The 22,539-nt window shown below is 43.4% G+C and overlaps 1 protein-coding gene across 19 annotated transcripts in view; it reads right to left on the bottom strand.

The window, feature by feature from the left end:
- Window positions 1–22,539, bottom strand: part of Neb (nebulin) — a 186,466-nt gene that overhangs the window by 9,958 nt on the left and 153,969 nt on the right. For 5 of the 19 annotated variants that reach the window (XM_057755442.1, XM_057755424.1, XM_057755423.1 and 2 more), the window contains 23 exons: window positions 21,585–21,689; window positions 21,151–21,255; window positions 20,437–20,541; window positions 20,236–20,346; window positions 19,518–19,628; window positions 19,220–19,321; window positions 19,015–19,119; window positions 16,713–16,823; window positions 16,261–16,365; window positions 15,508–15,612; window positions 13,558–13,662; window positions 11,067–11,177; window positions 10,501–10,611; window positions 9,857–9,970; window positions 9,349–9,453; window positions 8,297–8,401; window positions 7,451–7,555; window positions 6,715–6,807; window positions 5,150–5,242; window positions 3,600–3,692; window positions 3,049–3,141; window positions 2,048–2,140; window positions 90–182 (listed from right to left, as the gene is read on the bottom strand). In XM_057755442.1, coding sequence (XP_057611425.1) covers window positions 90–182; window positions 2,048–2,140; window positions 3,049–3,141; window positions 3,600–3,692; window positions 5,150–5,242; window positions 6,715–6,807; window positions 7,451–7,555; window positions 8,297–8,401; window positions 9,349–9,453; window positions 9,857–9,970; window positions 10,501–10,611; window positions 11,067–11,177; window positions 13,558–13,662; window positions 15,508–15,612; window positions 16,261–16,365; window positions 16,713–16,823; window positions 19,015–19,119; window positions 19,220–19,321; window positions 19,518–19,628; window positions 20,236–20,346; window positions 20,437–20,541; window positions 21,151–21,255; window positions 21,585–21,689 — 2,379 coding nt within the window. The remainder of the gene's footprint in view (window positions 1–89; window positions 183–2,047; window positions 2,141–3,048; window positions 3,142–3,599; window positions 3,693–5,149; window positions 5,243–6,714; window positions 6,808–7,450; window positions 7,556–8,296; window positions 8,402–9,348; window positions 9,454–9,856; window positions 9,971–10,500; window positions 10,612–11,066; window positions 11,178–13,557; window positions 13,663–15,507; window positions 15,613–16,260; window positions 16,366–16,712; window positions 16,824–19,014; window positions 19,120–19,219; window positions 19,322–19,517; window positions 19,629–20,235; window positions 20,347–20,436; window positions 20,542–21,150; window positions 21,256–21,584; window positions 21,690–22,539) is intronic. The other 14 variants (XM_057755428.1, XM_057755431.1, XM_057755434.1 and 11 more) reach the window with 6 other exon arrangements.

Here is a 22,539-nt window from a genome sequence, read left to right as displayed (position 1 = left end):
TTTTAAAGTTCCAGTCATTAATCTTTTTAAAAGCATTTTAAAACAGTTAAAGGGTTTTTTTTTTCTTTTTTTTTTTAATTTGTAAATACCGAACTAAAGTTTTCTTGATTGTGTTTGACTCGCTCCATCTCTGGAGTGATGGGGATCGGGATGCCTTTCCCAAGGTTCTCTTTGTACAACACCTGTATGACAGGAGAGAGCACGGGGTGGGGAGGGACACGAACAGTCAGACTGTGAGACGCGCATACTTCAGGAAAGGCCACGCCCACCGTCCTGGGTGCTGGTGATGGGTACAGCTCATTCGTTCACCTTCCTCCTCTAATCCACAGAGGTAGGGAGAACTACAGCGTCATGAGAGCACAGAAATGTCCACTATGCAAAGAGACAAGTCTTTGTCGAGTCAGCAAATGGTACCTTTTTCTACACAAGACATTTGTCTCAGTGCATAATAGGCATTTACAACTACAGACAGAATCTGGGCTCTCTCGGACTAAATCAGTCTTGGCTAAGGTTACAGAAATAATAAAATCCAAAAGTCCACGTTTAACATACAGTCTTTCCTGTAGTCTCTAAAAGGCCTGGATACTCCTGGACAATATATAACTGGTGTAAAATCGACACGAATCATACTTGAACAGAGAAAAACTTGTCCAGGGCCATTAGATTAGTTTCAAATAGGTATACATAATAATACACTGTAATATAGAAAGTTAAAATATCATTTTGAAAGGTGATATATTCCCCAAAAAGGAAAACAGTAAATGAAGTACCCCCAAAGACAAAACCACATACAGTGAAAACGCATTGAAATTGGGAAGATGTTAGTGAGCAGCAATTAGGGACAGAACAAAAGGAGGAGTCACAGGAAGACACTCCTCTCACTGTGCGAAAGAGGGATGGCTCCACAGAAAATCCAACTGGCAGCAAGTACTTTAACTCGGGTGGGCCTCCTCCCCCAAAATGGATCCAGTTAAATTATCAGAAGATATGTGAATCTTCCTTTCAGGCCCAGAATTTTTTTTTTTTTTTTTTGGTTTTTCGAGACCGGGTTTCTCTGTGGTTTTGGAGCCTGTCCTGGAACTAGCTTTTGTAGACCAGGTTGGTCTCGAACTCACAGAGATCCGCCTGCCTCTGCCTCCCGAGTGCTGGGATTAAAGGCGTGCGCCACCACCGCCCGGCTCCAGAAGTTTCTTGTACGGAAGGATCACAGGTTATTTGATGACTAGTGTTTCAGAAACATCAATTAAAAAAGAGAAGACAACAATGCAAATGCATGCTCTCTGATTTAATTGGCATGTTTAAAAAGAGAAAAACATGCCTATGCTTTTCTTAGCACTAGGGAAGCTGAGGCAGGAGGATGGCTCATTTAAAGCCACCCTGGACTATCTAGAAAGATCCTGTCTTAAAAAAAAAAAATTTAGAACTTGTAAATTTCTAGTCATAAATCGGAACTATCAAACTGAGGCTTTTGGTTCCAGTGCTGAGTGTTTTTCTTTGCTGTTCATCCAGGCGAGACCTGTGGTAAGGACACCGCTTTCTCCATGCAAAGACGCTGGTCCTGCACACGGCCTTGGGTCAGTGTCTTTCTTGTTGCACTAACCTGGAAACATCCGACTGAAAGATTCCATGTAAATACAAGCTACCAGGTTTGGGTCGTTGGGAAATCAGTTTCAAAAGTACCAGTACTAACCACATTGCAAAGGAAAACAATTTCAGGTGTTAAGTGGGGAGCCCACGTGGTGGAGCACTTGCCTAGCCCGGGCAAGGCCACGAGTCTAATTCCCACAACCACCACAGACAGACAAGTTAATACAGATATACCTACACATCTAACGATGTTTTATGGGGGTATTTCAGAAAGTAGAAAGAAAACATCAAGATTAAATGGTAAGTACAGTGTCCAGGACAGAAGGATTCAGTTGGTAAGTTTTAGTTTTTTTTTTTCAAAGAATTTGTTAAATTATTATAAAGGGATAAATGGTAAGAATTTTGTTTTATGGGAATTATTCCTTTTAATACGGAGTTAAAGGAACTTTCTCGCAAATACCGAGCTAAAGTTTTCTTGATTGCGCTTGACTCTCTCCATCTCAGGAGTGACAGGCAGGGGAGTCCCCTTGCTCAGGTTCTCTTTGTACAATATCTGCGTGCACAGAACCGACAATCACATCAGCCTGGATCCATCTTTGAGGTAAGTCTGACCTTAAAACAAATCTCCAAGAGTACTTGTTCTTACGAAGAAGCAAAGCAAAACCGAGAAACAGAGCAACCGTGAACCGCTTTGTGCATTTAGTTGCACACTATATAATGGCTGGTCTCTCAGTGACATCAGCGCACACACAGGGCCGCTTCGCTTATGCACATTCTCAAGTGTACAGGATTAGGCTTTACCAAACAGTACTTAGCTCATTGAAGTTACTATCTATGAGTTAGAGACAGCACTGAATCAGAAAAACTGAGGGCTTGAGGAGATTAATAATTATTCATAAACATTATCAACTTAGCAGTGGTCCTGAATACATCCCTCAGTAAAACTCGCCTGCATCTTGTATGGCATACAAACAAAACTCGCTGACATAAATGAGTTTATATTTCTGAGTTACTGTGAATTGGTCTGTTATTTTCGAAGGAAGATGTTTAAGAATCACGACCATTTAGGAAAAGCTATGTATACAAAAAAAAAAAAAAAAAAAAATCAAGCCACAGTAATCACAATTCTGATTAGTGCTGTCCTTTGGGGAAGGATGTTATATTTTATTTTTGACCTGTACCACACTAGTTAGAACTGGAGGAAGAAAACTGAGAATTATAGATTTTTAAGGAAAGTAATATATAGTTGAGTTTAAACATTAAAAAAACAGTTAAAATTTCACACCAGTATTAAAAATCAGATTAGATTTGGGTTGAAATCTTAAGTAATATTGGCATCATTCTTTCATTATATGAATTTAGTCATTTTACATTTGTATGTTAAAGACATTCATATGCCCTTTTTAAAAAAAAAAAAAAAAAAAAAGAATTAGGGTTGGGAATTTTGCCCCTGAGAAATACCGAGCTAAAGTTCTCTTGATTGCGTTTGACTCTCTCCATCTCAGGAGTGATAGCTGTAGGGGTTCCTTTCCCCAAGCTTTCTTTGTACAAAACCTACGAGATAGAAGAAAGTGCCCAGAAGACGTTCAAAACAAGCCAGAGACAGAGGAAGGAGGGGCTGGGGTGGGGGGGGAGATTTTTAGATAGTAGCATTTAGTCAGGGCAATGCTTTTTCGTGTTGCAAATGTAAAGATGAACTCTACACCGCTACATCTTAGAAGAGGAAGGTACAGGAGGAAGGAGGACTGGGTTCTAGGGTGTGAGTACCCCAAGGAAGCTTGTTAATTCTGCTGACCGTATTCTAGACCTAGTTTACACCAGTCAGTTGCAAGAATGTTAAAGAGCAATGAGAAGAGTGGGCATTCCAGATGGGGCCAGGAGGCTTTCATCAGAGGGCGATGCACAAACACACAGAGCCGTTAAAATGTTACTGTGGAAAGGTGGCTGGTAGGTTATTCTGGTAGTTTTTTTTAAAAGGGAAAGAATTTCTTAGTTCATATATCCATAAATACCGAGCTAAAGTTCTCTTGATTGCGCTTGACTCTCTCAATCTCTGGGGTGATAGTGGTTGGAATGCCTGTTCCCAAGTTTTCTTTGTACATAACCTGCAGAATAATTAGAATACCCAGAAAGCAAAGTGACCACAAATGCTTTAGGTTACAGCTCCTTGAGGGTGTTTGGGTGAGTGTTCATAAAAACGAGCTACCTTTGTAATACGAACTTGGGGACCAAAGGAAAACAAAGTTCATAAGTATTTGTAGAGACTTTGCCATCTTGAAAACTGGATCCTAAGTTTTTCATTTCCCACAGTCAATACTTAGTGCATTCTTGAAATGCATTAAGTTATGACAGCAAATTTAATTAACAATGAGAAACATTTTTGACTAACATGTGCAAAGCCTTGGATTCAGTTGCCAGTAACCACCCCCTTCAAAAAACAAAAACAACAAAAAACCAGCCCCAAACTAACCATTTCATTGTATCCAGTCTCAATGTCTGTGCATAATAGGTCTACATATCTATACTCAGAGCACATATTGTCTGTCTTATAATTTTCTAACCATATGATGTTCTAATACTTTCTCCTTCAGAGTCATTGAGGATTTTATGTGTTTCCTACCATTTTACCATGTATACATGTTTTACCACAAATGTTTGACACACACATGCATATATATATGCAAATATATATATATTTGTGAAGGTTCTTTTGCTACTCAGCCCTGACTCATGTTACACTCCCAATATTCTCCCTGCTTCAGCTTCCTGAGTGCTGGGATTTCAGGCACACATATATTACAGCTTTATTGGAACCTTAGGTGGTCCCTAGTTGGACATGTGATATGAGCAGGTCTAATTTGTATTTCAGGAAGAGCATCTTTCTCTGAGAGTTGTAGTCACGATGAGATCAAGTAAGCTAATACTTGTTGGTTGGTCTTTTTTTTTTTTCCACTGTTTATTTTTCTGTTTTATTTGTAGTGTTGGGATTGTCATGAACTCAGGGCCTCGTTCATGACAGGCAATTGCTCTACCACTGAGCTATGTCCTCAGGCCCTGCACTGAAATCTATGCTTTTTTTATGGAGACTATCATCAAAGGACTGCAAATTTTAACAAAAAGAGTAAGGGATCTCCACTTTCTAAACCTCTTATCTCCTTTCCTCTTAGTGAGTTGCAGCCTAGGCTCAGCATGGTGGTGTGTGCCGTGAATCCCATCACATGGAGGCAGAGGCAGGGTGGACCAGCAGAAGAGAACTACAGAAAGACAAAAACTTAGAAGCCAAAGCAACCCAGAAACCCTGGGCTGGTTTTCTTTTCAGGTTAGGGGACAGAAAATTCAAAATGACGTTTACAGCACAGAGACGATATAAGGGGTCATAGGGGCGAACTACAACCATGACTGAGGTCTCTTGGCTACTTCTGCCATCTGAGGGGAACTAGGGGGGAGTCACAGCATCCCTCAGCATGGGAGGCCATCGGCAGAAGGAAGGGATGGATGGCACTGGGGTACCAATGAGAGGTGGCCCGTCACAAAAATAGGCAAGCCGAGTAAGAGTCTGTACCGAGCTAATGTGCTTCTGCGTCTCCTTGACACGTTTCACTTCTGGCAGGTCAGGGATTGGAGTTCCTTGTCCAATTGCTTCTTTATACTTGACCTATGGGGAAATGGGGACATGAAAGCATATTTGCATGCTGAGATCGTCCCACCTCCTCAGTCTGGTTGATTAGTAGTCCTGTATTTTTCAGGGGAGATTGGAAATGGTGTACGTTTAGTACACTTTCTGCTCCCCAGCTCTCCTTTAGTTTTAGCTGTATTGTCCAGACGCAAGACCTCACTATGTCACCAGGCTGACCGCAGACTCACAGAGATCCACCTCCTTCTGCCTGCTGAGTGGTTTAAAGGTGCATGCCATCACACTCAGATTGCCTTTTTCTTAATTAAGTGCCTGCCATGCACTGTGGCTTTCTCTTTTGCAGTTCTGAGGCATGATAGCTAACAAACATGGACTTCTTTCCCTCTTTTCCAAGTTCATGGACATAAAATTCATTCTACTGTATCTCTTAGCAACCTTAGCATATGGCTTTTTTTTTTTTTTTGGATTTTTAGTGACAGGGTTTCTCTGTAGCTTTTGGTTCCTGTCCTGGAACTAGGTCTTGTAGATCAGGCTGGCCTCGAACTCACAGAGATCCACCTGCCTCTGCCTCCCGAGTGCTGGGATTAAAGGCGTGCGCCACCACCGCCCAGCAGCAGATGGCATCTTTACTTATTACGTTGATCACTTTGATTTTTTGTTTTGTTTTTTGAGACAGCGAGACAGGGTTTCTCTGTAGTTTTAGATTCTGACCTGGAACTAGCTCTTGTAGTTTTAGAGTCTGTCCTGGAACTAGCTCTTGTAGACCAGGCTGGCCTTGAACTCACAGAGATCCACCTGCCTCTGCCTCCCGAGTGCTGGCATTAAAGGAGTGTGCCACCATCGCCTGGCCACTTTGACCTTTTTTACAGAGGAAGCACATTGGTTTATTTATAAGCTTTGGTTTTTCTGCATGGCCAGCATCGCTCCTCCTGCTCTTTGGGGCCATCACTAATAAAATAAGGGCTACCTGAAGACAAACATTGCAGTACTAAAATCTGGCAATGCAGACAGCTAGGGAGGGCAGGCCGCATACACTTTGGAATGTACCGGTGAAGGGATGATTCATGCCCCAGGTGGGATGAGATGGGAAGCCATGGCATTCATTATATGAGAAAGAATAATTATTCTGGGCTTTTCCATTTCATACTTTTGGACCAAGACTGCTTGAGAGGCAGCGGAGGTCAGAGAATGCAAATGTAAGAAGAGGCTGCCTGGCCTCCAGCATCTTCCTACCCGAGAATCCATTTGATTAGGACATATGTAGCTAACCACACATGTGCCTCCACAAAGGTTCACTCCTTGGTGCCGATAGGTCCTATTTTCCCATAAGCCTCTGCTTTCCATCTTCATGAGAACCCCCACCGGCACGTAGCCTGTGACGTAGGCAGTGCCCAGACATCTGTTTTGAGGTTGGATGCTGTTTCTGGTGGCATGTTTAGATTACGACTTAGAAGGCACAGATTTATCAAAGTCAGGTCGAGGCGTGTCCTTACCGAGCTAATGTGGTCCTGCGTTTGCTTCACTCTTAGCATCTCAGGGGTCTTTCCGATGGCTGTTCCCGGGGAGACATCCTCTTTATAGAGAACCTGGGCATTCGGAATCAGGAGACTGTTACACAGAAGAAGGAAACCCGCGCAGTGCCTGGAGAAAGTCTAGCCCGCATGGCTTCCGTGAAAACAAAGGCACTACACAGTATTTTCCAGGCAAGGGATGAGTTTCGCTTCTGAATTCCTCCTGTCAGAATCAATACCCAGAACCATAGAGGCAAGGCCAGCTGCTTGGCAGCTCTTGCGAATTCTCTTTAGAATACCACACCATATTAATACAGGATGAGAAAAAAAATACAGAAAATGTTGATTAAAAACAACAGAACTCATTAAAGAAATGCAGAGTCAGTCGGTCAGTTATTTTGTAGAGGCTAATAAAAGAAAATCACACCACAGAGAAATCCACCCCCTCGGAACAAGACAACACGGGTTACTGTCTGAGTTACTATTTGAGATCAAAAAATATAAAGAGAGGCGTTATTTTGTTAGCTTTAAGTTATTTCAAATGTTCTCAGGAGTGATGATCTGGGAACAAAGTTTGGGGCATTTTACCAAGGACCCGCTAGCATTAACTGGGCAAGTTAGAGGTTAATTGCCTGTGTGAGCACGGGGCCCATGTATCTTCTTAAAGACAATGACATTGTTAGGTTAGCATTAGATGGAGAGTAAATCGTAAATGTACCGAGCTGAAATTCTTTTGGTTTTCTTTGACACGCAGTATTTCTGGCGTGTCTTGAACAACCGTAACTTTCCCTTTACTGTTTTTAAGGTCACACTGGTATTGGAGCTATGAAGAAAGAGTAAATATCCTGTTAAGATCTCCACATTGCGTGACATACTTTATAACTGTTCTATATTGTGGATAGGAAGCTAGAATTTTACATTAATGAAAGCCCATGCCACAATAATCACAATGCGATAGCCCCAAATCAGTTCTTTACTAAGAATTTTGGAGAGAAACTAATTTTAGTGATGGGGTGTTGCTAGAGACTTGCTGGGGATTGAACCCCGGAGTCTCACACAAAGCACCCGTTCTAACACCAAGCTACGTGTGCTCCCAGACACAACTAATTTTTTATTTATTTATTTATTTTGGTTTTTCGAGACAGGGTTTCTCTGTGGTTTTGGAGCCTGTCCTGGAACTAGCTCTGTAGACCAGGCTGGTCTCGAACTCATAGAGATCCGCCTGCCTCTGCCTCCCGAGTGCTGGGATTAAAGGCGTGCACCACCACCGCCCGGCTCACAGAACTAATTTTTAAAGACGTAAAATATATACAAAGTATTTCTTGCTTAGGTTTAGTTGGAAAAGTAAAAGAAGACAGCTATAGTTTGCATTCAGTGACAAGAAGTCACCTGTTGAGCAGCTGAGACTCGGATGCTCATTTGGGATTAAAACACAAAGTAAGCCCAAAGAAGATTCGCGTACTCCTCTGCCCTCAGGGGATGCCAAGTGTGTGTCCTTAAAGCCACCCCCTTAGCCTGCTGTCCCCCCACCAGTGGGCTGGGCCTCAGCGGAATAGAAACTCACAAGGCTGAAGTTCTTCTGGTTCTCACGGACTCTTTGCATTTCGGGAGTGTCCAGGACAGTCTCGTAATACGACATGGACTTCTCTGCATCCTCCTTGTACTTTTTCTGGGAAAACGCAGGGAGCATGAGCCCCATTGTTATCTAGCCCGGTAACCTAAAAGAGCCCTTCCACTTGGGCAGGGAAGGTTCTTTGCACCCCGCCCTTGCAGGCACATCCTGGTCATCACTGAAGAGTACGAACATAGGAAGGAATCCTGTTGATGTTTTATTTTGTTTTCATAATTTTTTTTTTTTTTTTTTTTTTTTGGTTTTTCGAGACAGGGTTTCTCTGTGGTTTTGGAGCCTGTCCTGGAACTAGCTCTTGTAGACCAGGCTGGTCTCGAACTCACAGAGATCCGCCTGCCTCTGCCTCCCGAGTGCTGGGATTAAAGGCGTGTGCCACCACCGCCCGGCTTGTTTTCATAATTTTTTAATTTTGTTTCAGAGACAGGATCTTTCTTACAGCCTGTGCTGGCCTCCCGCCTTGTCTCCCCCACCTGCTGAGATTAAGTACTTTCCATCCCACGCAATTTTTGGTCACAGGAATTTTAGGAGTTGGGAAGGTAGCCCACCTGGGGTGCGCCCCAGGTTGTGTGGTTCAAGTTGATGGCTCAGTCTCAGGCACGAGTGGGTGGCCTGCTTTGTGTCTTCCACACGCACCCACACACCCTAAACCCCATTCTAACAGATGCTCAAATATTCACTAGGCGTGAGCTGTACTGCGGAAGTGCTCCAGGTCTTGGGACTTCCCTCATGATGGCTTGAGTTTTTTCTTCCAATGTTTGGGCTAGAACCCAGGGTGTCACACTTTTACTACTGAGGTGCCTGCACCCAAACCCTTCTATCTTTAAATCTCATTCAGAAAGTTCAATCCTGACTCAAATCTGCACTGTAAACAAAGGCCTCCTGTTCTGGCGGCGGGGGTCGGGGGTGGGGGGGTGGGGGGGGCAGTGTTATGAGAAAACAGTTTGTTGGGAATTACCAGGAAAACCTTTGCCCTAAGGAAACCTTACCTGGCTGGAAAGGTTCTTGACCTGCTGAGCGTGAATGATCTCTGGGGTATCAACGACAGAAGTGAAATTGGCTTTTTCCATTTCGGCTGATTGCTTGTACTTAATCTGTAAAAGGAACACCCATCAGTTCGGTGAATGTTTACAATACCCTTAGACAGACCTGATCATATTTCTTTCTTTCTTGTAATGATTTTTTTATGTGCATTGTTTTGCCTGCATGTGTGTCTGTTTGAGGGTGTCAGATCCCCTGGAGTTAGAGTTACAGAGAGTTGTGAACTGCCAGGTAGGTGCTGGGAATTGAACTTGGGTCCTCTGGAAGAGCAGCTGGTGCTCTTAGCCTCTGAACCATCTTCCCAGTCCTCTTTTTTTTTTTTTTTTTTTTTTTAATATTCTGGCATTCAATAACATTTCTTCCTGTTGTGTTTATAGTTTTTAAAGGTTTAAAATTTTATGTGTGGGGGTGCTTTGATCTGGCGATGTTGGCAGCGTGCAGGGATTCAGTCCTGACCTGGCTGGCGATGTCTGTAGCATTCTTGGCCCGCAGAAAATCTGGAGTCTCATTGGCCATGGCATTCAAGCCTCTTCCTTTCACTTCCTGCTCCAGGTCTCGCTTATATTCTTTCTGTAGAGGAATTGGTTTTTAAGGGAAAAAGGTCATGTGCCTTCTCTTAGTAGGCGGTGACAGTACCACATGAATAAGAATCCACTGTACACGCCCTTCACGAGTCAAAGGCCTTCCCAGGACAGGGTGGCATGCTTGTTCATCCTGCTCTAGGTATGGTGACATTAGGCAAGGGAAGTCTGTTGACACGGAAAGTAAATTTTAAATCTGGCTTGGTACATTATTAGGATTAAATTTAGTAGCACACCAGCCACCCCAGTGTGCTGTGCTGTTTTCATTTAAATGAGCATTGTGAACATATCAAAACTAAATCAAGCAATAGTCAATACTAATTAGTTATGACAGCTGCTATAGACACATCCTGCTTCATATCTACTCATCAGAAATTGACATACATTTTATCTAGCAGTAAATAACTATTCTGGATATAAAGTCTGAAAGGCAAAAACTATTTATTTCTTTCTTCGTCAAATTTGGGTATACAGGTGCCATATGAAGGATGTGCATGCAGTAGGTGGCTACAGTCTTACCTCATTGAGGATTTGAGTGGCATTCTTCGCTCTCAGCATGTCAGGAGTATCTTCCATTTCAGTGAGACCTTTCCCACGAATGCTTTCTTCCAAATCTTTCCTATACTCTTTCTATATCACAAAATAAAAGCAACAAAACTGACAAGAAAACCTGATTGTTCTTTTAGGTGAAGTGCCAAAAAAGCAAACCAAAATAACGTAATGAATAAATAAATAAAACAATTTTCCCAATTTTAATAGTTCCTGGTTGAGTAAGTAAATACGTGATTAATAACAGGGTTTATGGTTCACAGTTGATGTTAATTATTAAATACAAGACTAGAAATTAATAGAACGCAAAGGTAGGCATGTTTGATTAGACTGTCCTTAGAATACTAAGGTATGCATGTTTTATTAGATATTCCATTTTAAAAATTAGAAGAATTAAAAGGGTCACAGATTAGACAGTAGTACCAAACATGGGAATTCCACCGGAAATCCCAAGTGGTATCCGGGCAGGAGCACAAAGGTGAGTCATTAGTGTGATTATTGGGTGAAGAGGGAAGGGAAGACCAAGTGGCTGCTACCTCGCTTGCTATTTTGGTTGCATGTCTGACATGTAACAAAGCTGGCGTGACCTCCAGGCCCGTCAGGTTTCTGCCTTTAATGGACTCTTCATATTCTTTCCTATATTCTTTCTAATATGAGTGAAAAGGAAAAACAAGAAAGACCCTGTTAGAATCCATATTTCAGTCCTAAGAAGAACATGTAGGTTTTTAGGGTTTGGCCTCTTAACCACAGTTTTGACAAGGCATGCACATTTGAAAGTGTCTCCTTGTTCCAGAAATACTTGGCTGGCAGTCAATGGCTCCAAAGAAACTCTGAAGATCTTTGATGACTCCTAAAGTCTACCTAAGGTTGTGATGGAGCTGGCACCAACCACAGTGAGTGGATGCATGGGCCATTAACTTAGAATCTACTCTCTTTCTGAGACTGTCCCATTTAATTTATTATTATTATTTATATTATTTCCATCATTGTAGGTGATGCGTGAGTGAGAGCATGGGCACACAGATGCCACAGTTCTTATGCCATGTGCACATGTGGATGATGGGGACAGCTTGCAGGAGTCAGTGCCCTCCTTGGGTCTTGTGGAACTTGGGCTGTCAGGCTTGTGCTGCAAGTCCTTCACACACAGAGCCATCACGCTGGTCCTGTGATGGCTCACTTTAAATTTTACTTTATTCTATTTTCATGTGTATGGGAGTTTTGCCTGCTCAGGCCAGAAGTTGGGTGTTGGATTCCATAGGAACTGGAGTTACAGCTGTGAACTGTCATGTTGGTGCTGGGAATCAAACCTGGGTCCTCTGGAAAAACAGTCGGTGCTCTTAACCACTAAGCCATATGATCAACTCTTCTATCACAAGTTTTTTTTTTCTTAAAGCAGAGATAATATTTTGTTTCAGAATTTACAGTAGCTCCAGGGGATAGAATTAGAAAGAAGAGCTCAAGGGACCACACCTGCATTGGCACTTTCGCAACATCATGACTTCGTTTTTGAGGTGTGACAGAGAGGCTGGCTTTGAACTCACGATCCTCCTGCGTCAGCCTCCTGAGTGCTGAGATTACAGGTGTGTGTCACCACCCCTGTCACAACCTCCTTTTCAACCTCTTCATTGAACAGACAACATCTACCATGTGCCAGCACTTTGTTAGGTTCTAGCGTCGAAGTGACAGACACAGTCCTGTCTGCATTACAGTGCCAGGCGCAGTCCTCTTGGGCCCCAGGGAGGTAGTAAGGGGCTTGTGACCTATTATTTGAATCCCTGAATAGACTAGGTGAAAAGTGAGGCTGGAGCATAGGAATCTGTGGTTCCATCCATGGGTGAGAGAAAGGGCTATTTCCCTCTTTCCTGATCTCTTGAACACATGACATCACTCTCACAGAGGACAGATGTTAGAAGCATGCTTTGCTGGCTTATCTTCATAGGGTTTTAAATCCCCAGGAAGGCTTCAAGAGTACCACAGAGCACTCACATAGACTTAGTTCGGACTCACCGATTTCTTGAGCCTGTTTTGAACTTTCTATGACCTGCATTCCGTATACCAAGAAAGCTCACAAACTACTTCTCTTTAAAAATGAAAGAAGACAGAACAGAACAAAGCATCATCTGTTGTCATCGCTGGACATAGGCCTCACAAAGGGGCAAGCAAGATCTCCAAAGGCCTATTTCCCTGTAAAATTCATTCTCTGTTTATGGTTCAAAATAAAAAAAATATCTCCTCTTTTCATGATAAGGAATATGGTATTTGACTTGACTTTTTTCCTACAAGTATATAATATACTTTGATCATATCTACCTCCCCACCCCATCTCTGTCTATTTTTTTTTCTCCCAATCTTCCTTGTCTTCATAAATAATTCCCTCTGTGCATTCATGTCCTTAAAAATAAAACCTGGGTTCTGTAAACATAGGACATTTGTCTAAGTCCGGCTTGTTTAACTTAACGCAATGACCTCCAGTTCCATCCATTTTCCTACAAGTAACATGATTCCCTTCTGTGGGAGTAGCACTCCATTACGTATAAATAACACGACTTTTTCCATATCTATTCATCTGTTGATGGGCAAGTAGGCCGATTTCCTGACTTGACTGTAGTTACTACTGCCACAGTAAACATGGGTGTGCAGGAATGGAACCCCACTTGTTTGGCCCGGGGCATTCCACTAAGTGGAGGCCATGGCAAAGCAGCAATGCACCTGTACGGTGGGAACTCTTCTTTCACCAAAGAAATATTCGCACTGTGGTCCATATAATATTTTCATGTTTAGGAAGGATTGTTTTCTAATTTTATGAAAATACTTGTTGGAACAAAACATGAACACTAAATACTACTCAAAACATCCTAAAGAAAATAATTATAAGATTTCTACAGCAAGCAGGAATTTAGGAGTCATGGGTTACAAAGCTGTGTCTCCGATCACTTTTGGATAACTGGAGGCTGGAAATGGTCCTGCCTGAGCCAGTGTTCACTGGTTTGATGTTTCTGTCCTTTCTGGTATTTCTTCAGGACTTACCCCACTCTGCATCTGCTGAGACTCTTTGGCAGTAATGTATGTTGGAGTCTCAAAGTCGAGCATGGGCTTTCCTCGTTCTTTTTCATATTTTTCTTTGTATTTCACCTAGGGTTGAGAAGGTCTGTTAAGTATCTCTCTGCTTGTCAATTCCTAGACAGAAGCTTTACTTATGGCCAACAATTTATTAACTGGTTTAATATCCGAGACAGGTTCTCACAATGGATCACAGACTGGCCTTGAACTCATAGCCCTCTTGTCTCAGCTTCCCAAGTATGGGGATTACGGGGATGGGCTACTACCAAGCTAGAGAAAGGACTTTTAGTTGACAAACTATGTCCAGTTGATTAATCTCATTGTCACTCAAAAGACTTTCCTGTTGTGTTGCTGATCGAGGACCTTTTAGTTGATGCCTGTACAGGGTGGGGGGTGGGGGTGGGTAAGGGTGGGGCTGAGAATCAATGCTATCTGAAAAGTACAATCTACCATGTTTAGATTTAATTTAGAGACACGAAAGAATCAGTAGCAACAATCAGCTGACGGGAATATGGACTTATGGAAATGACACTTGGAGAAGGTTGGCCAGGATTTGGTATCGATACATGAACACTTTGACAATGAATAGCATCTGTTGATATTGCTGATAAAACCCCCAGTCCTTTCAAAAGAGCTATCACCAGAGATCTGGGGTCTCAACTGAATGGAGAGCATATGAGGATTTATAAGCACATAACTTCCCCAGGTCATCTCTCTCTATTTAACTATTTGCTATAAACTGCCATAGAAAGAAAAGCTAGTTTACAGTTGGACTGAATCACTAATAAACTTGATATTATCAAATAAAATTACCTCATCCTTACCACATGCTATTATTAATAGGGAGTCACATAAACAGAATATTTCACAGAGGAGAAACTGAGACAAAGACAGAAAGACCCTTCCACTCATAACCTTAATGGCATTGCTCAACTCAGCTCTCTTGGTTATATGGGGCACTGGAAGAGGACACCCTGCTTATACAGGATGTAGGGGCACCTATAGTAACTCAGCCTGTTGGATAATACCCGATGGGGCCCCATAATGGTGATTTTGTGGTAGCAAGGCCATGTAAATAGAACGTTATTTTCTCTGAAAAAAAAAAAAAAAAACCTTCTGAAAAAAACTATAACACCCAGATCCTCTTCCAGGACTAGATCTGATCACGTCACGCATCTAGTAAAACCCTCCCCTAGGAATCCCTGTCTACTGGTGTTTCCTGACTTGGGACACAGACCAAAGGGCACATCAGGGTGACTGTAAGGGGTTTGTCTTGCTTGGAAATTAACTATCATGCTTCTAGCCTTATATAACCTGAAGAACAAACAGTACAGCATGCAGATGGTGTGGGACAATTGTCTGTATTCTGTCAATTATATTTTAAATAAACACTGATTGGCCAGTAGCCAGGCAGGAAGTATAGGCGGGACAACCAGACAGGAAATAGAGGTGGGCAAATGAGAACAGGAGAATTCTGGGAAGAGGAAAGCTTATTTAGCAGTCCTGGCCTAGCCACAGAATAAGATGTGACTGCCTCACCGAATAAGGTACTGAGCCACGTGGCTAACATAGACAAGAAAATACATATAAGTTGTAAGAGTTAATAAGAAGCCTGAGCTAATGGGCCAATCAGTTTATAACTAATGTAGACCTCTGTGTGATTTCTTTAGGACTTAATGATTGTGGGAACCTGGCAGGACAGAAAACCTCAGTCAGCATGTATATTTTTTCTATTATGCACAAATACTGTTAGTACAATACTATCAAAATGTTACTAAGTTCAAAGCCTCAGTACCAGTGAGCCTTTTCTCAAATAAAGTCTATTAAAAGCGTCCTTCCTAGAGTGGACCTGGTGCTGGTTATTGATACTGCGGGCGAACAGACACTGGCTGTGGGCCGCCCTCTTGATGGACTTACTATGCTCTGCAGCTCCGTGGCTTCTTTGAGGTGCAGCTGTTCCAGGTTGTCGGGTATCGTGTGGTAGTGGCCTTTGCTCTTCTCGTAGTTCTTCTTGTACTGGTACTGAGGGGAAGCAGCAGGAAGCACATCAGCGGGGAGGTTTCAGTGTCTCAGCTTCCCTCTCTAGATCGGCTGTCTGGGGGCCAGGCGTGCGGTGCATGCCTTTATTCCCAGTATTCGGGCAGGGGTGTCAGGGATCTGTGTCCAGCGTCAGTCTGGCTTACACAGCAAGCTTCAGGCCAGCCAAGTATAGAGAGAGACCCCCTTCCACCCCTTCCCCATAAAAAAAAAAGAAGAAAAAAGATTGCATAGATAGAGATCCAGTGTAGTACTGTCCCTAAGTCTAGAGACATACACTGCGCTGGCACGGATGCTTCTGTGTAGGCATCAGCGAAAGTGAGAGGCTGTTTTAGACAGTTCTTTTACGTCTTCGCAAGGACTAGAGCTATCTGTCTCTCCTGGATATCAGACTCATGGGTTAACATTATGGAGCCACATCCCCAACCCAAATAGAAGCAGTTTTACATTCTAAGAGGTGTTGATGCAGGGTTGGAAGATTAATGTCATTTGGAGGAATATCATCAGATAGGAATTTAAAGATAAATGCAGAGTAAGTATTAGTAGCAGAGAAGAAACCATAGGAGCTCAGAGGAGGAAGCAAACTGCAAATGGCTGAAAGAAGCTGTTTCCAGCACAGATGATTGAGCTTACAGAACTGGCAAGCTGGCTTGTGTTCAGGACGTGATTCATTATCAGGGACTCCTTCATGTCAGTCACAGGCTTGTGGAGTTTCTTCAGGTCAGCCTTGTATTTAACCTAGTGGTAAGGGAGGAAAAACTGGAAATCACATAACTAGAAAATAGAAAACAGCACCAAGAAAATGAACAGGAACATGCTGCTTCATGAAACAAACGCTGGGGAGGGCTGTGGAGGAAACTTAAGACAAAGAAATATGACATCTGTAAATTAGGCAGAATCATACAGATATAGAGGCTACCAGGAGCCGAGGGAAGAAAGGGTTGCTTAATGGTTTTGTCTGGGGGTAATTAAAGGGCTTTGGAAATGGTGGTAGCTGGAGAACACGGTGAAAGTGATTAGTGCTCCTGAAATATTGGTTAGAAGGCAACAGGATGTATACAGTTCACCACAGTTAAAGAACCTACCTCACTTGCAAGGTTGTTGGCATCTTTCATAGTTTTGTAGAGCTGGCTGTCTTTTGGGTTGTATTTTGGTGTCTTGCCCTTCTCTTTGTCAAAATTTTCTCGGTATTTAACCTAACAACAAATGCAAACATCCAGATTACTCCTGAGCATCCGATAGGGAAATGGGAGAGTAGCGAATATGCCCGTGCTGTAAGTGGCCACACAATCTGTTATCCCGGTGGGGCACTTTTAGGAGTATAAGGGAACACTGTTAACAGTTGCACAGGGCAACAGACAGTCAGGAATGGTATCAAGTGACGCAGGACAGCATTGGCTTTGCTCACTGTATTATCTGGAGCCACCAATGGTGACCTCTTGTTAATGTTAAGTCAATACCAAGCAGCAAAAGTTTTAGGCTGAATTTAGAGAGGCTGTCTACAATACTGGGCCCCTTTTTAGCTTTCCCACCTGGGTGCCTCAAACACCTCAGAGCTGTTGCAAGGAACTGAGGGGGAGTTGGAAACATCAAACGCTGAGAAGTGGGAATTTGTCAATTATTAGGAGAATTTATCATTACTTCAAAATAGGACTTTGTATTATCATTATTATTTGTACTATTAACTTATAGGGGTCAGAAGATAGATGGCTTAGCAGGTAATGGCTTCAAGTGTCAGATTTGGAACAAAAAGAGAGCGAGACTTTAGAATAACGAGGAATCTGAGTCACTGTATTCATTGCACCTAAGAGCAAGGCTAGGCAAGGCAGTGATTAAAAGGAAGAGTGTCTTCATTAAATTTCAAGTTTAAATTTCCAACTTTTAAAATTAATGAAACAACCCAAAGCAACAACCCCAAACACTTTTCCTCTCCAAAAGAGGGCTGTCAGGCAAATGCAGCCACCATAATGACAGACATGATCTGAGCATCTTGGGCTTTGATTTAACCAACCGTACCTTCAAAGATGTGTCCATACATAAGGTTCAACGCTTCAGCAATGGGAAGGGTGGTGCTGGACCGGGTGGGAAGGGCAGTGACATTTGGAACTCTAAAGTTTTGCTCACTAACCATGGAGGCCATTGAGGTAGCTGTGGTGCCATGGCCCAACAAGAGGCAGCACCCAGGCTCTGTCAGTCCACAGGGCTCAGTTATTGGTCTATAGCACACACAGTGCTGTAAGTGGTTACAAGTTAGTTTTCTTTCTAGTACTTACTTTTAACTGTTTAACATCTATTTAATGGTTTAATGTCTAATTGTTTAGTTGGTTTTCAGGGCATTGTACGAGACGTTGGTACTTGTAAAGAATGGAAAACAATCCCCAGATAGAAAACTACTCCCATGAGGATTTGTTTTACAAAGGATGAAGGAACTATGGGGAAACTCTTTAACATCAACATCTTCCTATTCCAAGTATGTTTCAGAAGGAAAGCTATGAAAAGAAAAAGAGTCTCTATGAAAAGTGTGGTGGTTTGAAAGAAAATGTCCCCAAAGGGAGTGGCACTATCAGGAGATGTGGAGGAGGTGTGTCACTGTGGGGGTGAGCTTTGAGGTCTCTTTTGCTAAATCTTCCTGGCACCTGCAAGATGGAGCACTCTCAGCTCCAGCATCGTGTCTGCCTGCACGCTGCCATGCTCCCCATTGTGATGATAATGGACTAAACCTTTGAAACCGTGAGCGAGGAACCCCCCCAAAATCTTTTCTTCATAAAAGTTGCTGTGGTCATGGTGTTTTCAACACAAAGTTAACAGAAAAAAGAACAGGACCTTTGACCTTTTTCTTTTTGAAACAGCACTAATAGGACCTGTTTATTCCTCTGACCAAGGTCCACGAAACGAGAAAGCCAGGAGACTGCCTTGCTGGCGTCACTCTCATGTCACTGAGGAGAATCTCCAGTTGCCCCATCACGACTGCACGTGCTATGTGCCACAAACATGGCTCTGACATGGTATTCTTTTATGCAGCTGGGTTTTAAAAGTTAGAAATTCATCACTGCTACACAGTGCCAAGTCTCTCGTAGGTGACCCACATATAAAGCAGACTTGGATATGAATCTTGCTGCCTGTGAAAGAGGCCCCCTTTGTCACATGAGAGCAGTTCAGTACACAGGCAGCTAGATGCATACCTACAGATGGAGATCTGGAAGACTAGAGAGCCTAGCTTGGTTAGCAGGAAATGAGTCAAGGCCCTCAGTACTTTTCAAAGGGCTACCATGCAACTTGAGAGCCCGTGTCCGCTTAGTTGTTGACAGTGCTCTTTCTGGGAAGCACTTCCCACTGGATGGTTTTGAAAATCCCACACTGGAGTCACTGCTTGCCCTTTTCCCTTACCTGGCTGCTCAGCCTGGTTGCCTTCTTGGCCATCTCAATGTCTGGGCGGCCAAGCATACTTAACCCATGGCTGCCTTCCTTGCGGTGCTTGGCTCTGTACTCCACCTGTATGAGAGAGAACCAAAATGGGCAGTGTGGTCGTAGCCACACTGTTCTTTTTCACAGTAGCCATTGGGTGCCAGGGACATTTTCAGCGTACTCTTACCTCACTGGCTTGTTTGGCTGCCTGAGTGGCCTTCTTGATGTCTGGCCGATCAGCGACTGTGGTGTAATGCAGATTCTCTTTGGCATCTTTTTTATAAGCAACCTTTTTTGGGGGGAGGAAATGTTTATTTGGGGTACACAGAATTCTGAAACGTCCTCATTCAATACAAACATCTTTCGTGTTAAGTAAAAGCAAGCCAGTTTGCACCACCATGCTTCTAAACCCATTGGCTAGAGGAATCACTAGAGCAGGAAAGCGCACTCATCTGGGTCCATTGGGATGCCGAGGGTGAACTTACGTCGCTCTGCTTCTTGGCCACTTCCATGGCGTGCTTCACCTCTGGGGGCTCTTGCATGATGGAGTAGTTGGACTTCCCTTTCTCTTTGACAAACCTCTTTTTGTAATTTGTCTAAACAGCATCAGAATTACTCATGTGAGCGGAAGAAGGTGAGAAAGAGATTTGAAGACTCTAAGAAGATCTCTGGGAAAATCCATGGCTCCCCATCATGGTGCCAGTTAGAACTTTGATCTCTGGGTCATAATTTACTTCTTCCCCACCTTTTCTCTATTTGAACCAGAACTATCAGGCAAGTTTAGAGAACTGAATTCAAGCATATTACATGCTTACTCCTGAATCTTACCTTTAGAATATACGAGTCATAGTCTCTAAGAGCAGGATGCAGTGGGCAGAGATTACTGAGGTGCACAAGGTGATTTTAGCTCTCACACTGCACAGTTGTCTAATGGTAGCAGAGGTCTTCTTGACTGGCCCTGCTCCCTCCCATTATCAACACTAGTTATGCCTTCTACTGCTGGCTGTGCTATGAAGCAGAACCTATGTCTGCCACGATTGGAATACCAATACAGTTTTAGAAACTAGAGTTTAGAATTCATATGCAAGTAAGTACTCAGGTTAAGGGCACTGAGATATAAAAGAAAGCATTGGTAAGCAAGGAGGTGGCAGTCTTTGACCCAATTGAAAGCTGCCATCTAGAGCTCTGTGGCTGGCCACTTACATCACTGACATGCTTGGTCACGGCCTTGACGTGAACTGTGTCCCTGGTCTCTGGCAGTGTCGTGTATGAACCCTGGGCCAGGTGCTTCTTGACATGGTCCTTGTACTTGTTCTGGGGGAACCCACAAAGAGCGTATTAAGGACTCTGCTTGGGGCCTCAGCCTGTGATGGAAGCGAGGCATATGGGCCGTGGGTGGGTTACCTCAGACACCAGATTGCTGACAGTCTTTGCCAGGAGGATCTGCGGGGTGTCAGGTACAGCATGACACGTTCCTCTTTCCTTAACATGTTTCTCTTTGTATTTCAGCTGTAGGAGTAGAAGTGGGGGGAGAAGGTGGACATTTCTTACTTTCTTTGAGTATCCTGCATACTTTTAATCAGTCCCCATATCCCTCAACAATATCAGAGAGGATAACAAGGCACACAATAAAGAATTTGATACACATTCAAAAATTTTTTTTTCCCCTGACAACTTTGAAGTTCAGGTTTTAATAAAGATGACATCTCACAACAAACCTTTGCCTTTAGTTAAAAGCATTCTCAAATATGCCACCAGGGCTGGACACACGATCTTTCTTCCTTTCCAGATGTGGGAAGTATGCGGTAGAAAGAAAAGGATCTCACAGAAAAGAGACTAAAGGTTTGGGAGAGAATCGAGCCACACCTTCCGAGTCCTAGTCTGTGCTGTGTCAACTGCCGGCTGTGGTTTAAGCCAAGAACAAGCCTGGGTTCACCAGCATTTTTACAGATGGCACCCAGCTCATCGCTGATGCCACTGAGGGCAGGACCATGGGTCAGGACCACAGCCAAGCCCCTACGGAGAGGACTTCTGTCCTGTCCTGGATGTTTCTGAGGATTGTTGCTGCAAGAGATGGCCTCGAGCCAGGGCAGACACTGTAGAAGGCAGGATACGTACATCACTTTCTATTAAGGAGTTCCTGAGGGCCAGCACCATGTCCTTATCGTCAGTGACAGACAGCTTGCAGCCCTTGAGAAACTCCCGGTCCAGCTTATATTCATACTGTGATAGAAGAAAGCAGGGGATTAAACCAGAGAGAAGTCTTTGAGGAAGACTTTCCTAGAGTAAAGGGAGGGGATTCCTGGCCATTCACTTCATCCCTTCTAGCCTAGAGACCAGAACCAGGACCAGGATTCAGGTCTCCCAGCCAAACCCCCTCTAGCTTCAGGTCTGAGTCCACAGTGCCTATGCCCAGTTGTCAAGAGTACAGGGCTAAACAGCCGGGTTGGTTTCATGAACTTGCTTCTCCCGTCAAACTTTCTTTTCCTTGGACCTCATACCATACCTGGCGGTGCATATTACAAACAACCACACACTGCCTCCGTCCTTACATCACTCTGCTGTAGTGATGACTTGGCAGCCTGGATGAAGTCAGGCCGGTCAGGCGTCCACTTCCAGTAGGCTTTGTTGGCTTCGTATTGCTTCTTATAGTCCAGCTGTTTTGAATGTGACAGAAAGACAGTACTCAGGCTCCGTTTACGAATGCATGCAATGCTCAGGGAGACTCCTGCAGTTGGACATTCCACCAGTCATAGCTCGTGAAACTGTCTGTGCTCGATGCAGCTCGCCAGCCACTCAGGTCATCCATCGACACCCTTTGCCCCCAAATCAGCGCTAAAGCTTTGAAATGCTTCTGGGTGAAATGATTCTACAATCTTCCTTAACTACCAGTAAACCCCCTCCCCATCTCCCGCAGAGTCAAGTGCTGGTTAGCTTGTAAGTAAATTACAGTTATTTTTGTAAAGGTGGCCAGAATATTATAGAGACTACATACAACTACCACCCAGATTCCACGGGGTCTATTTCCTTCCCGCATCTATTTCCCTGTTCATTGCCTACTAACTTGTGGTGGTTTGAAAGAAAATGACCCCCAGATAGAATGGCACTGTTAGGAGGTGTGGCCTTATTGGAGGAAGTGTGTCACTGTGGAGGCAGGCTTTGAGGTCTCACATATGCTTAAACTGTGCCCAGTGAGACAGTTCACTTTCTGTTGTCTTTGGATCACGATGTAAGAAATTTCAACTCCAGTAGTATCATGTCTGCCTGCATGCTGCCTTGCTTCTGGCCATGATGATAATGAACTAAACCTCTCAAACTGTAAGTGAGCCCCAATTAAATGTTTTTACTGATAAGAATTGCTGTGGTCATGGTGTCTCTTCATAGCAATAGAAACCCTAACTAAGAGAGTTATCCTTAGGACACCTGCTAACTCCTATGGCACCTTAGTTTACTGGCCCCAGTGAATGAATGCTTCTGGAATGAATGAGAATCAGATGGGTTACTACT

The sequence above is a fragment of the Chionomys nivalis genome, chromosome 22 (genome assembly GCF_950005125.1).
Source record: "Chionomys nivalis chromosome 22, mChiNiv1.1, whole genome shotgun sequence".
Lineage (NCBI taxonomy): Eukaryota > Metazoa > Chordata > Mammalia > Rodentia > Cricetidae > Chionomys > Chionomys nivalis.
This window is presented reverse-complemented; position numbering and strand designations above follow the sequence as displayed.